Consider the following 12,349-nt stretch of genomic DNA (forward strand, 5'->3'; position numbering starts at 1 on the left):
ACTGTACCTGGTGTGTATGCTCTTCTCTCATCCCATATGAGAACAATCTCCTACTTTTTTCTGTATGATTCAGAAGTAACATGGAGCAGATCACAGACTATCTCTTCAGGTACAAAAACTACAACTTTCCCATCAAGTACACAACTACAGAGTACATCGACTCACTGCAGAGCTTTGAAATTCGAGATAGTGACATATTCCTTGTCACCTATCCAAAGTCAGGCGAGTGCAACAAACTCTTCAGTTCTTCTGTTTTTGCATTTATAGTTTTGTTCTGGCTTGGCACAGATGAACTGATCAATGATGTTTCATAACCTAACGTCTGTCCCCCCACAGGAACCATATGGACTCAGCAGATCATCATCTCCATCTGTGAGTTAGCCGGAGGTCTGAATGAATATCCAAACAACAGTGAGCAGATGCCGTGGCTGGAGTACCTTGAGGATCGAGAAGATTACTCTCTACGACACTCTCCGCGACTCTTCTCCTCTCACCTCACCCCGGCTCTCATGCCTCCAGGACTGAAGGACAAGAAGGGAAAGGTCAGTATTTATGGAGGATCAATCAATCCTGCCAATAAAATAAGAGTTTAGTTTGCTTTGGACTGGGCACAATAAAAGGCCACTCTAAATATGCAGTTTTATCATACAACATAATCCCACAGATGTTGCAAGTTTTGAGGGAGCGTGCAATTGGCATGCAAACTACAGGAATGTCCACCAGAGTTGTTTGCCTGTGAACTGTTTCATTTTAGTAAATTAAATTTCAAAATAGTTGCTGATTAATTTACTCTTTTTCAGCTGTGTGAGGAGATACAAAGTGATTTCTGTCAAGATACAAAATAAGATACAAAAATACAAATTATAAAATAGCAAATTTAGATTTGTGACCTAAAGGCAGGTGATTCTGGAGAAAGATAGCTGGTTGCTTCCCAAAGTAGATAACCTGGGAACCTGGGACAACCTTCACCTCTGGTCTGATTGCTGTTTGTTTTGATGTCAGATTATCTATGTGATGCGGAATCCAAAGGACAACATCGTCTCCTTTTACCACTTCAGTAGTGTCGTCGCCGACATAGATACGCCCAAGAGCTTTGAGCAGTTTTTTGAGGACTATTTGACAGGCAAAGGTGAGGTACCTCAGAGCCTGGGTGATGATGACCACATTAAGAAAGAAAACCATCTTTTATGCAAAAAAGTCTGCATTGTGTGTGTGTTGAAAGCACCTGCAGATTTGCATCGACAATTTAATAATAAAAAACAGTTCAAAAATTAAAAATATTTTAAAATCTTCCTTGTTGGGTGTATTTGCAAGCTGTTGGGATTAAAATATTCAACAGACATCTATTTTTTCCATGATACAGCTGTGGCATCATCTTGGTTTGACCACATCAGGGAGTGGCATTCAATGAGAGACCAGTGCAACATCCTCCTCCTGACCTATGAGGACATGATTTTGGTAAGATTGGTCCCCTCAGTTGGACTGTAAAATGAGAAATGTAAAAACAGGAATAAATACAGTTGACCAATCTGTTGTTTTTATTTAAAAGTCAAATGTCAATCCATGTTTTCTACTGTATACATTTCAACATCTAGCTGACCAGTTTGATGTGTACAAATAAGTCTTGCTGGGCTCAGCTAAAGCCCAACAAGAGAAACCACCACAGTAATCTTCTAAAAGAAAGAAAGAAAGAGACATCCAGCCCTTATACTCTATGGAAAGTGAGAGCAGTGTGTTTTATTTCCTCTATGGACAAAGAATGAGTTTGATATTGGATTTCTATTGTGTGATACCAAAATACAGTGATGAAATGTAACTAAATACATTTACTCAATTACTGTTTTTAAATACAATTTTGAGATACTTGTCCTTTTACTTGAGTATTTCTATTTTCTGTTAGTGCATACTTCCACTCCACTACATTTTGGAGGCAAATACTGTACTTTACCCAGAGGGGAGAGGAGTTGACAGGGAAGTGAAGGGACTGTCGAGGAGAGAGAGAGAAATAAAAGGGGAGTATTCAAACAGTAACATTAATCAGCTGTTACTATGCGCATCTCCCTGATTTTGAGTGAATATCGTGAATGTTCCGATGTAAATAAATAATGATGTTTGTTTCACCAGCTTTAGTTTTAACTACTAGCTCCCAGGTGCTGTCCAATGTGCTCCAGACACTGTGGACATTTGATATGTCCCAGCACCCTGTCTGAGTTCTGGGACCTTCTGATTTACAAATCAAGCACAGCTGGGGAGCATGAATACCTGTAGGTCTATCCAAAGAAATACAAATATGAAACTCAGTCATGCTGTTTATTCAATATTGTACAAGAGTGAATGTTGACAACCGCTACTCTGTCAAGGAGTCCAAAATCCTTCAACCATTACTAGCTGTTATGGTAATTTTGGTTAGATATTAAGTTAATTATTAATCAGAGCTATAATTTAGTTCCTTTTTTCTGAGACTGATTTGGTAAATTGGCTATCTTTTCCCTTCTTCAAGGGTGGTGCCCTGAGGTGATCTAATGTAAATTGGATCTTATTATTTACCATAATTAATGATTATCCCTGATAATCATTAATTATTATTGATAGCCAAATGTAACCCAAAATTCCCTATTAATGTTGCACGAAGCACTACCTATGGTGCCCTGTGTGAGGCAGTGTACTAATGGCAATCATTCATAAATGTGCAATATTAATTTCAGCATAATTTGGACAGTGCTAAAATTTGAGATTCACATCTTGAAGCCTTTAGCCAAAAGTCTTTACATTTAACCCCACTAGTCTACTACAGGAGTAGACGTTGATTTGTACTTACAACCAATTGCAGTGTGGTGAGAATTGATTTATCAATCAAATTTATAACCCATTTTATTAACCAAAATCTTTTAGGTTATTAACTGCCACTTTGAGCCATTTGCTATTGCTGCTAAAGTGTCTTAAAGTGCTTTGTAGAAATTGTAATAATTTGAGTTCAGCATTTGAATATCCTGTATTCGTTGCATTCTAGTCAAGCTGTCATAATTTGATGCCAATTTGATGCCAATTTAATTATTTATCATAATTATTAATTATCCCTGATAATCATTCATTATTATTGATAGCCAAATTTAACCCATAAGCTCCCTATTAATGTTGCATGAAGCACTACATCAGTATGCTTGCTTTATCCTCTGAGGACCGTGAATATCTGTACAACAGGTCATGCTGCCAACATTGCTAAAATAAGAATGTAACACTTTTGAAGTTCAGGTTATTTTTTGCAGACTTTGTACACGTTCATATTTGTCCTTGTTTAGCCACTTTTATTGTCCTCACCTGACCTGAATGAAAAAATGATAAAAGGATAGAAACATAAGCCAACAATCATTAACAAACAAGTCCAGAGTCCAGTCATTGTACCTTGCGTTTATGTGCTTTTCTCATACCATATGAGAACATTCTCTTATTCCGTCTGTGTGATTCAGAATTAACATGGAGCAGATCACAGACCATCTTGTTAGGTACAAAAACTACAACTTTCCCATCAAGTACACAACTGCAGAGTACATCGACTCACTGCAGAGCTTTGAAATTCGAGATAGTGACATAGTCCTTGTCACCTATCCAAAGTCAGGTGAGTGCAACAAACTCTTCAGTTCTTCTGTTTTTGCATTTAAAGTTTTGTTCTGGCTGGGAACAGTTGAACTGATCAGTGGAGTTTTATAACTTAACGTCTGTCCCCCCACAGGAAGCATATGGACTCAGCAGATCATCATCTCCATCTGTGAGTTAGCTGGAGGTCTGAATGAATATCCAAACAACTTTGAGCAGATGCCGTGGCTGGAGTACCTGGCTGGTCGAGAAGATTACTCCCTACGACCCTCTCCGCGACTCTTCTCCTCTCATCTCAGCCCATCTCTCATGCCTCAAGGACTGAAGGACAAGAAGGGAAAGGTCAGTATTTATGGAGGATCAATCCAACTGGGTAAATAAAAGTTAAATGATGAATCTGAATATTGCATAGTTGCATATAAATTTACTATTGTTCTTTCTTTTTTTGATGACTTGAGATGAGAGACAAAGTAATGAAATAAGTAATAAAAAAAATAAAATAAATTGTAAAGATACAAATACAAAATAAGGTACAAAGTAAAAATCTTTACTTACTAAAATTATAAAATAGCAAATTCAGATTTGTGACTTAAGTCCTATTCTTACAGGCCTGATATTAACCAGGGACCTAATGTGATCTAGAAAAACTTCTGTGTTTTGTTCAATGCATTTGCATGGGATTAACAAAACTGTATTTTGTTGCAATTTATTGGCAACATTTTGTTGCTCCTAACCTGTTCAACCTATAACCTTATCAATCATTTTAAACATCAGTAGAGCTGAGCTCAGCTGTGAAGGAGAAACACTACTAATAAATGTAATTTATTAATCACTTGAGATTAATAAAGCACTCATAAATAGGGCACCACCTCCGTTATTTTATCTCTTTGACTAATCCAGAGGGAATTAATCAGATTCGACTGGACAAGGTTAACTTGGATCAATTTTTAATCAATTTCAGATCAATTTATTCAATCTCATAACTGAAGCCGTGACTTCTACACACAGGGACCGTTGGTTCTCCACATTAAAACAAACCTGCACAGACAACGACATACAGTTAAATATGTTTATTGAATAAATAATTCAGAGTAAATAAATGAAATGGCAAATTAAACAAATGATAACAGGGAACAGAAAGATGCTGAGTCTATAATGACTAAAGTAATGAGATCATAAGTGAAATATGTGCAGATGGTGAAATTACGGGTTGGGTGAAAGCATCTGAATCAAAGCCAAAGACACCAACTCGTATTTCATGTGTGAATCCAGCAGGGTGATTATTATTACTTTATTATCACTGTGAGTGATAATAAAGCCTACTTTATTTGAAGAGTTGTGGAGTCAGCAGGCTGCGGGTTTCGTCTGCAGTGGGTGTTTTGTAGCTCAACTGCAGGCTGGCAGTCTTGGTCCAATAGTCGGAGGGATGTCATGGCTGGTCCAGTACCCAGCGGGTGACGCAGCTCATCCGGTATCCAGTGGGTGACGGTCTCGGTCCAATGCCCAGCGGAATGGCACCACTCGTGAGCGTTGGGGGCAGAGCCAGTTTGGCTTGGCACAAAGTCTTTCTTTCGTTGGAAACCACTTGCATGGTTCCTGAAACAGCCAGTTACTGTAATGTCTTGATTAATGATAATGATCTTAATAAAGATGATGGTCTTCTCCTGTCGCTTTGTGTGGTGGTTCTTAGGCTCTGACTTATAAACTAGTTTAACTTCTTGGCTAAAATAACTGAAGGATGCTCCGTTGCGACCAGATCTCTTTTGTTACTTGTCGCAAGAGAATTTCAAATTAAAGTTCACTTCCTCTAAGTCAGGTTACGATACATAACTGTATAAAACAAATTAAAACAGAACTTCGTTCTGATAGAAACTTAACAAAAGTTGAAGTAGTTGAAGTAGAAATTAATCAATACGACGAAAAATATAGAAGTGAGGAAAACTTAACGCGTGAGCAATTCTCCAGAGAGCGCTGTCTTAAGGCTAGCATAAAGCAAAAAGTTAACGAGAGAACGTAAAATTAAAAACAATAGTTACAAGAATAGTTACAAGTGTGAAAACTCACAAAAAGGAACTGAACTAAACTAACATTTTTTAATGTTTCAAGATCGTGTTTCATGTTTCCCAGAATTTCACCATGGCTTAATATGTGGACTTCTAATTAACACAAATCACATGGCATCACTAAATCAGCAACATTCAAAAGAATATTAAACTTGGTCAAAACATCTAAATACTTGATTATATCGTAGAACTAATCACTTAAACATTTCTTTTAGTTCTGGCCTAATACTTATTATGACAGGGAATATTTAAACATTTGACTTGTAATGAGCCAAAAATGTGCTCAACAAAGTCCTTTGAAACTTTGTCCAAATCGTACCAGGACTCACCATTAGAGGGCGCTTTGGTTCCACAGAACACAGGACATTTTCACACATTAAATTTATCTGTCAAATTTCATTGCAGAGAAATGCTGGTAGAATCAGTTTTATGAACTTTTCTTCCTGGTAAATAATATGTTAAAATCCAAAAGATTAGGATCTGGCTAAATAGTTATTTTAACTTTGTTAAAATCTGGAAGAGTGTAGAAGCCTTTATGACATAGAAATTTAATTAGATAGGAGAGAACAAAATGTTAGCAGTTTTTAGTTTCATTTACAAATGCAAAGACATTCAATTATAACATATCATTGTAAAAGGGAAGTCCTCTGATCCTCTGATGTTTGGAGAGTGAGGATTAAATTGTGATCAACTGAATCTCGCTTGACCCTTAAATTAAAGGTGTGACTGTGGGGGCCTCTGAAGATGGGTGCAGAAACCAGGGGGGTTAACTGAGAAGCGTCTATTTGACGGCTTTATTACAAAAGAAAATAAAGTTCTTCTTGCCACATGGAGGTAGGGGAGACTGCAAGGCGCCCTTTGGAATAACAAAGCCAGCTTGAAACGCAAAGGAATGTTTAATGCAGAGAACAAGGCCTGACAACAGAAAGCATGTTAAAAAAAAAAAAAATAGCCCCAAATCGCAGAGATGGGGGTTTATTATTGTCCTCTGTGTTTGGTGAAATATGGTTATTTGCGTCAGATTGTCTACATTACAAATTACAGACATGGTAGATTTGCACGTGATTAAGATTCTAGACGACCTCCGCAACTATTACAAACTACTAGGTCCCCAAGTTATACTAGTGCAGTGTGAATAGAACTGAAGCAATACATTTATTTTACTAGCAGAAACAGACTTCCATATTTAGTATGTGCCTGAGCTCTAAATCAATGTATTAGAATAGTATATGTTGGTTTCTACTCTGGGTTGATTGTTGTCTGTTTATGTATCAGATTATCTATGTGATGCGGAATCCAAAGGACAACATCGTCTCCTTTTACCACTTCAGTAGTGTCTGGGTCGACGTGGACTTGCCAAAGAGCTTTGACCAGTTTCTTGAGGACTTTTTGACAGGCAACGGTGAGGTACCTCAGAGTCTGGTTCATGATGACCAGTCCAGGTTAAATAATAACTATGTGACCATAAATACTTAACTGGAAACATCAGACTGAATTTTTAACCTTGTTTAAAAAAAAATAATTCTGTATTGTGTTTGTGTTTTAAAGTACCTGCAGATACAGAGCATCTGATTATGAACATTTTCATCAACATTATTGAAAAGAGTTCAAATTTTAAAAATCTTAAAATCATCTTTGGCCAAGGACACTTATTTAGGCATGTATTGGTTCCTGCAATTTTGAAAGATCAAGGCATCATTGTAGTATTTGTAGTGTTTCTGTTGCTTCAGGCCAGTAGATTTTGCAACTCTCCAGAAACATTAGTGTGTAGAAGTGATAAATGTATTATTTGTCGTCAATATTACTTTCTGCTTTTCTACCGTGTTGTATTTGCAAGCTGTTAGGATTCAAATATTCAACAGACACTTCATTTAAATGACAATGTTAAACTAAGGGATACATTTTTCCATGATACAGTTGTGGCATCATCCTGGTTTGACCACATCAGGGAGTGGCATTCAATGAGAGACCAGTGCAACATCCTCTTCCTGACCTATGAGGACATGATTTTGGTAAGATTTGTCCCCTCAGTTGGACTGTAAAATGATGCTGGTAAAAAAAAAATTACGGATTCCATGAAATCTATTAAATTCTGTTTTCCTTTTAGGACCTGAAGACGGCTGTGACCAAGATCTGCACTTTCTTGGGTAAAAACCTGAGTGAAGCAGCCATTGAGCAAGTTGTAGAAAAATCTACATTCAAGAACATGAAAAAAGACGTAAAAGCCAACTACGAGTTTCTGCCAAAAACGAATGTGAAGGGAAACTTCATGCGCAAAGGTAACGTAACATAACTGCAGCACCTGCTCAAAAACATGAGTTCAGATATCAGCTTTAGTTTTTGTTTCTTCATTACAGGTCAGATCGGTGACTGGAAGAACATCTTTACTGCAGCTCAGAGTGAAAGAGTTGATCGAGTCCTTCAGGAGAGACTCGGTGACATGTCTCTGAAGTTTATCTTTGAATAAGCAGAGCAGCCACACCCAACACAAGCACTGTGTCTCTGAGTGTCTTTCATATCTGAAAAGCCTGTCCGACATGCAGGATTACTTAGACAAGTAATGTTTCAAGTTGAAAATGTTTTGAGGTGTTTAGAGAGAAAAAAAATATCTTTTGAACAGAATATTTGTGGCTGCATCCATGTTTTTTTGAATAAGCTGTTTTCGTTCTGCCAAGTATGATTTATAATTAATCCAAAAGTATTGAGTCAGTCACGTTTTTTTGTAATCCAATGCTATTTCATTTGTATTCATTAACTGACTGCATTTCAACATAATCACACACAACCCCCTCTGCACCTGCTAATGTGTAAGCTGCATAACATAAAGCGGCCGTCATGATGAAATGATTTCCAACCCATGTTTGGACTTTTGTACCATCAAGAAATGAACACTACTGAGCCAAAACAAAATTAAACAGGAATAAAGTCAGTTGGCCAATCTGTTGTCTTTATTGAACGTCAAAGGAATTAAATTGTTTACGTATGGTGAAGGCTGCTTTGGTCTCTGGGGCCGACTCAGAACTTCAGTTCTCTTCGTCTAGAATGACAAGAGCAGGAAAGAAAACAGGATTTAGATATTTAAGAAAAGAAGAATTCATTTGATAGATCCACCAGCAGTGAAGTGAATAACAGTTTCATGCAGTTGATGAATGTGTAATTGCTGTTTGCCATCTTTGCAAACCTGTGGTTCAATTTTAGCAAAACATTTTTCATTTAACTCATAAGAATGGGTCTTGTTGGGCTCAGGACCAAGAAGAAGCCTAACAAGAGAAACCACCACAGTAGCCTTCTAAAATATTCTCAAACGCCTGTCACGGTTGTTCGACTTAGTACCAGTAAGAGACATCCAGCCCTAATACTCTATGGAAAGTAAGAGCAGTGTGTTTTATTGACAAACAAATGTGAAACTTGTGGTGGTGCCACAGAAGAGTCCAACGATTGCCAAACAGTAAGATCCATCATCTGGGGACCGTGATAAAATGGTGTGCCAATCCATCAAGTAGACATTGAGATATTTCATAGAGTAAGTGGAAACTTTAAACTGCAGGTGGGGCAACAGGGACAGTCGAGGTTTTAATAAAGTCATAAGAATGCCTCATCTGGGGACCATGAATGTCTGTAGCAAATTCTACAGCATTACATTAAATATCGGTCAAGACATTTCACTCAGACCAAAATGTAAACCTGCTGGTGGTGCAACAGGAGAAGTCACGAGATCACCAAAGTCATGCTTTATCCTCGGAGGACCATGAATATCTGTCCAAATTTCCTGCTGCTAGCTCAAATCGAGCAAAGTTTGCTCGTCCATCCAGTACCAGTAGTTGTAGAAGACGTAGTGCAACAGGAAAAGTCACAAGATCACCAAAGTCGGTATGTTGCTTTATCCTCTGAGGACCGTGAATCTCTGTACAACAGTTCCTGCTGCCAACATTGCTAAAATAAGAATGTTACACTTTTGAAGTTCAGTTTATTTTTTGCAGACTTTGTACACGTTCATATTTGTCCTTGTTTAGCCCCTTTTATTGTCCTCACCCCACCTGAATGGTATCTTTTTTTTTTAACTATTTCTGTTAAATTCACACAATAATAAATCAAAGTATAAAGCTTGTCTCAAAATCTCTCATGATACATCAGTAAAGTGATGTTACTAGGCAGAAACTGTTGTTTTTTGTTAAACACTAACACTTGGTTGTATTTCAACTTCACTCTTGTTGGCACTGTATACCCAGCTGGCAGTATTCCAGATTTAAAAAAACCTATGAAGGAAAAAGCCAACAGTCATTAACTTGCACAAGTCCAGCCACTGTACCTGGTGTTTATGCTCTTCTCTCATCCCACATGAGAACAATCTCCTACTTTTTTCTGTATGATCCAGAAGTAACATGGAGCAGATCACAGACTCTCTCTTCAGGTACAAAAACTACAACTTTCTCATCAAGTACACAACTGCAGAGTACATCGACTCACTGCAGAGCTTTGAAATTCGAGATAGTGACATAGTCCTTGTCACCTATCCAAAGTCAGGCGAGTGCAACAAACTCTTCAGTTCTTCTGTTTTTGCATTTATAGTTTTGTTCTGGCTGGTAACAGATTAACTGATCAATGATGTTTAATGACTTAACGTCTGTCCCCCCACAGGAACCATATGGACTCAGCAGATCATCATCTCCATCTGTGAGTTAGCCGGAGGTCTGAATGAATATCCAAACAACAGTGAGCAGATGCCGTGGCTGGAGTACCTGGGTGGTCGAGAAGATTACTCCCTACGACCCTCTCCGCGACTCTTCTCCTCTCACCTCACCCCGGCTCTCATGCCTCCAGGACTGAAGGACAACAAGGGAAAGGTCAGTATTTATGCAGGATCAATCAATCCTGCCAATAAAATAAGAGTTTAAAAAATAAAGTGAGAAAGTTAAATCTCAACTAAAATATAAATGCAACGCTTGTCTTTTTGCTCACAAGTTGAAAAAAAAGATTTAAGGACTTTTTTTATACGTTCACAAAATATTTATTCTTGCAGATATGGGGAACAAATGTGTTAAAATCTGATTAGTGTGTACTTGGCTAGATCCATCTGATCTACCTGACCTGACAGGTGTGGCATATCAAGATGCTGACTAAACAGCATGATTATTGCACAGGTGTGCTTTGGACTGGTCACAATAAAAGGCCACTCTAAAATGTGCAGTTTTATCACACAGCATAATCCCACAGATGTTGCTAGTTTTGAGGGTGTGTGCAATCTGGGACAACCTTCACCTCTGGCCTGATTGCTGTTTGTTTTGATGTCAGATTATCTATGTGATGCGGAATCCAAAGGACAACATCGTCTCCTTTTACCACTTCAGTAGTGTCATCGCCGACATAGAGACGCCCAAGAGCTTTGAGCAGTTTGTTGAGGACTATTTGACAGGCAAAGGTGAGGTACCTCAGAGCCTGGGTGATGATGACCAGATTAAGAAAGAAAACCATCTGATCATGAAAACTTGACAGAAAAATTAAAAAAAAAAAAAATTAATTTTATCTTATGCAAAAACGTCTGCATTGTGTGTGTGTTGAAAGCACCTGCAGATTTGCATCAACAATTTCATAATAAAAAACAGTTCAAAAATTAAAAATACTTTAAAATCTTCCTTGTTGGGTGTATTTGCAAGATGTTGGGATTAAAATATTCAACAGACACCTCATTCTTCCATGATATAGTTATGGCATCATCCTGGTTTGACCACATCAGGGAGTGGCATTCAATGAGAGACCAGTGCAACATCCTCTTCCTGACCTATGAGGACATGATTTTGGTAAGATTTGTCCCCTCAGTTGGACTGCAAAATGATGCTGGTAAAAGAAAATGACGAATTCCATGAAATCTATTAAATTCTGTTTTCTTTTTAGGACCTGAAGACGGCCGTGACCAAGATCTGCACTTTCTTGGGTAAAAACCTGAGTGAAGCAGCCATTGAGCAAGTTGTAGAAAAATCTACATTCAAGAACATGAAAAAAGACGTAAAAGCCAACTACGAGTTTCTGCCAAAAACGAATGTGAAGGGAAACTTCATGCGCAAAGGTAACGTAACATAACTGCAGCACCTGCTCAGAAACATGAGTTCAGATATCAACTTTAGTTTTTGTTTCTTCATTACAGGTCAGATCGGTGACTGGAAGAACATCTTTACTGCAGCTCAGAGTGAAACAGTTGATCGAGTCCTTCAGGAGAGACTCGGTGACATGTCTCTGAAGTTCATCTTTGAATAAGCAGAGCAGCCACATCCAACACAAGCACTGTGTCTCTGAGCGTCTTTCACAACGTATACAGCAGCTTGGACTGTATATATACAATATCTCCATCTCCTGGGCGACAAAATCATATATTACAATATCTTTAGTCAGTAATGTATCAAATTGCAAATGTGTTTAAACAGAAAAAAATATTTTTTGAACAGAATATTTGTGGCTGCATCCATGTTTTTTAGAATAAGCTGTTTTATTTCTGCAAAGTTTGATTTAGAATTAATCCAAAAGTATTGAGTCAGTCACGTTTTTTTTGTAATCCAATGCCATTTCATTTGTATTCATTTACTGACTGCATTTCAACATAATCACACACAACCCCGTCTGCAGCTGCTAATGTGTAAGCTGCATCACATAAAGCAGCTTACACATTAGCAGCTGATGTCATCATGATGAAATAATTT

General features: G+C 37.8%; 2 protein-coding genes across 2 annotated transcripts; both read left to right on the forward strand.

Annotated features, from left to right (window-relative positions):
• Nucleotides 1-80: 80 nt before the first annotated feature.
• Nucleotides 81-12,332, forward strand: LOC311268516 (amine sulfotransferase-like; the record flags this gene model as incomplete). Its single annotated transcript, XM_084372194.1, has 10 exons — nt 81-222; nt 337-542; nt 1,003-1,129; nt 1,364-1,484; nt 10,033-10,181; nt 10,296-10,501; nt 10,950-11,076; nt 11,361-11,455; nt 11,550-11,721; nt 11,800-12,332. The coding sequence occupies 10 exons, from the start codon at nt 81-83 to the stop codon at nt 11,907-11,909; spliced, it is 1,455 nt and encodes a 484-aa protein (XP_084228320.1). The 3' UTR covers nt 11,910-12,332.
• On the forward strand, nt 3,475-8,185 carry sult3st1 (sulfotransferase family 3, cytosolic sulfotransferase 1; the record flags this gene model as incomplete). The annotated part of the gene is made up of 6 exons (XM_084372488.1): nt 3,475-3,616; nt 3,731-3,936; nt 6,933-7,059; nt 7,575-7,669; nt 7,765-7,936; nt 8,015-8,185. 6 exons carry the CDS (start codon nt 3,475-3,477, stop codon nt 8,122-8,124), a joined length of 852 nt encoding a protein of 283 aa, XP_084228614.1. The 3' UTR covers nt 8,125-8,185.
• Nucleotides 12,333-12,349: the final 17 nt, after the last annotated feature.

The sequence above is a fragment of the Pagrus pagrus genome, assembly GCF_965226575.1.
Source record: "Pagrus pagrus genome assembly, chromosome: 13".
Taxonomy (NCBI): Eukaryota; Metazoa; Chordata; class Actinopteri; order Spariformes; family Sparidae; genus Pagrus; species Pagrus pagrus.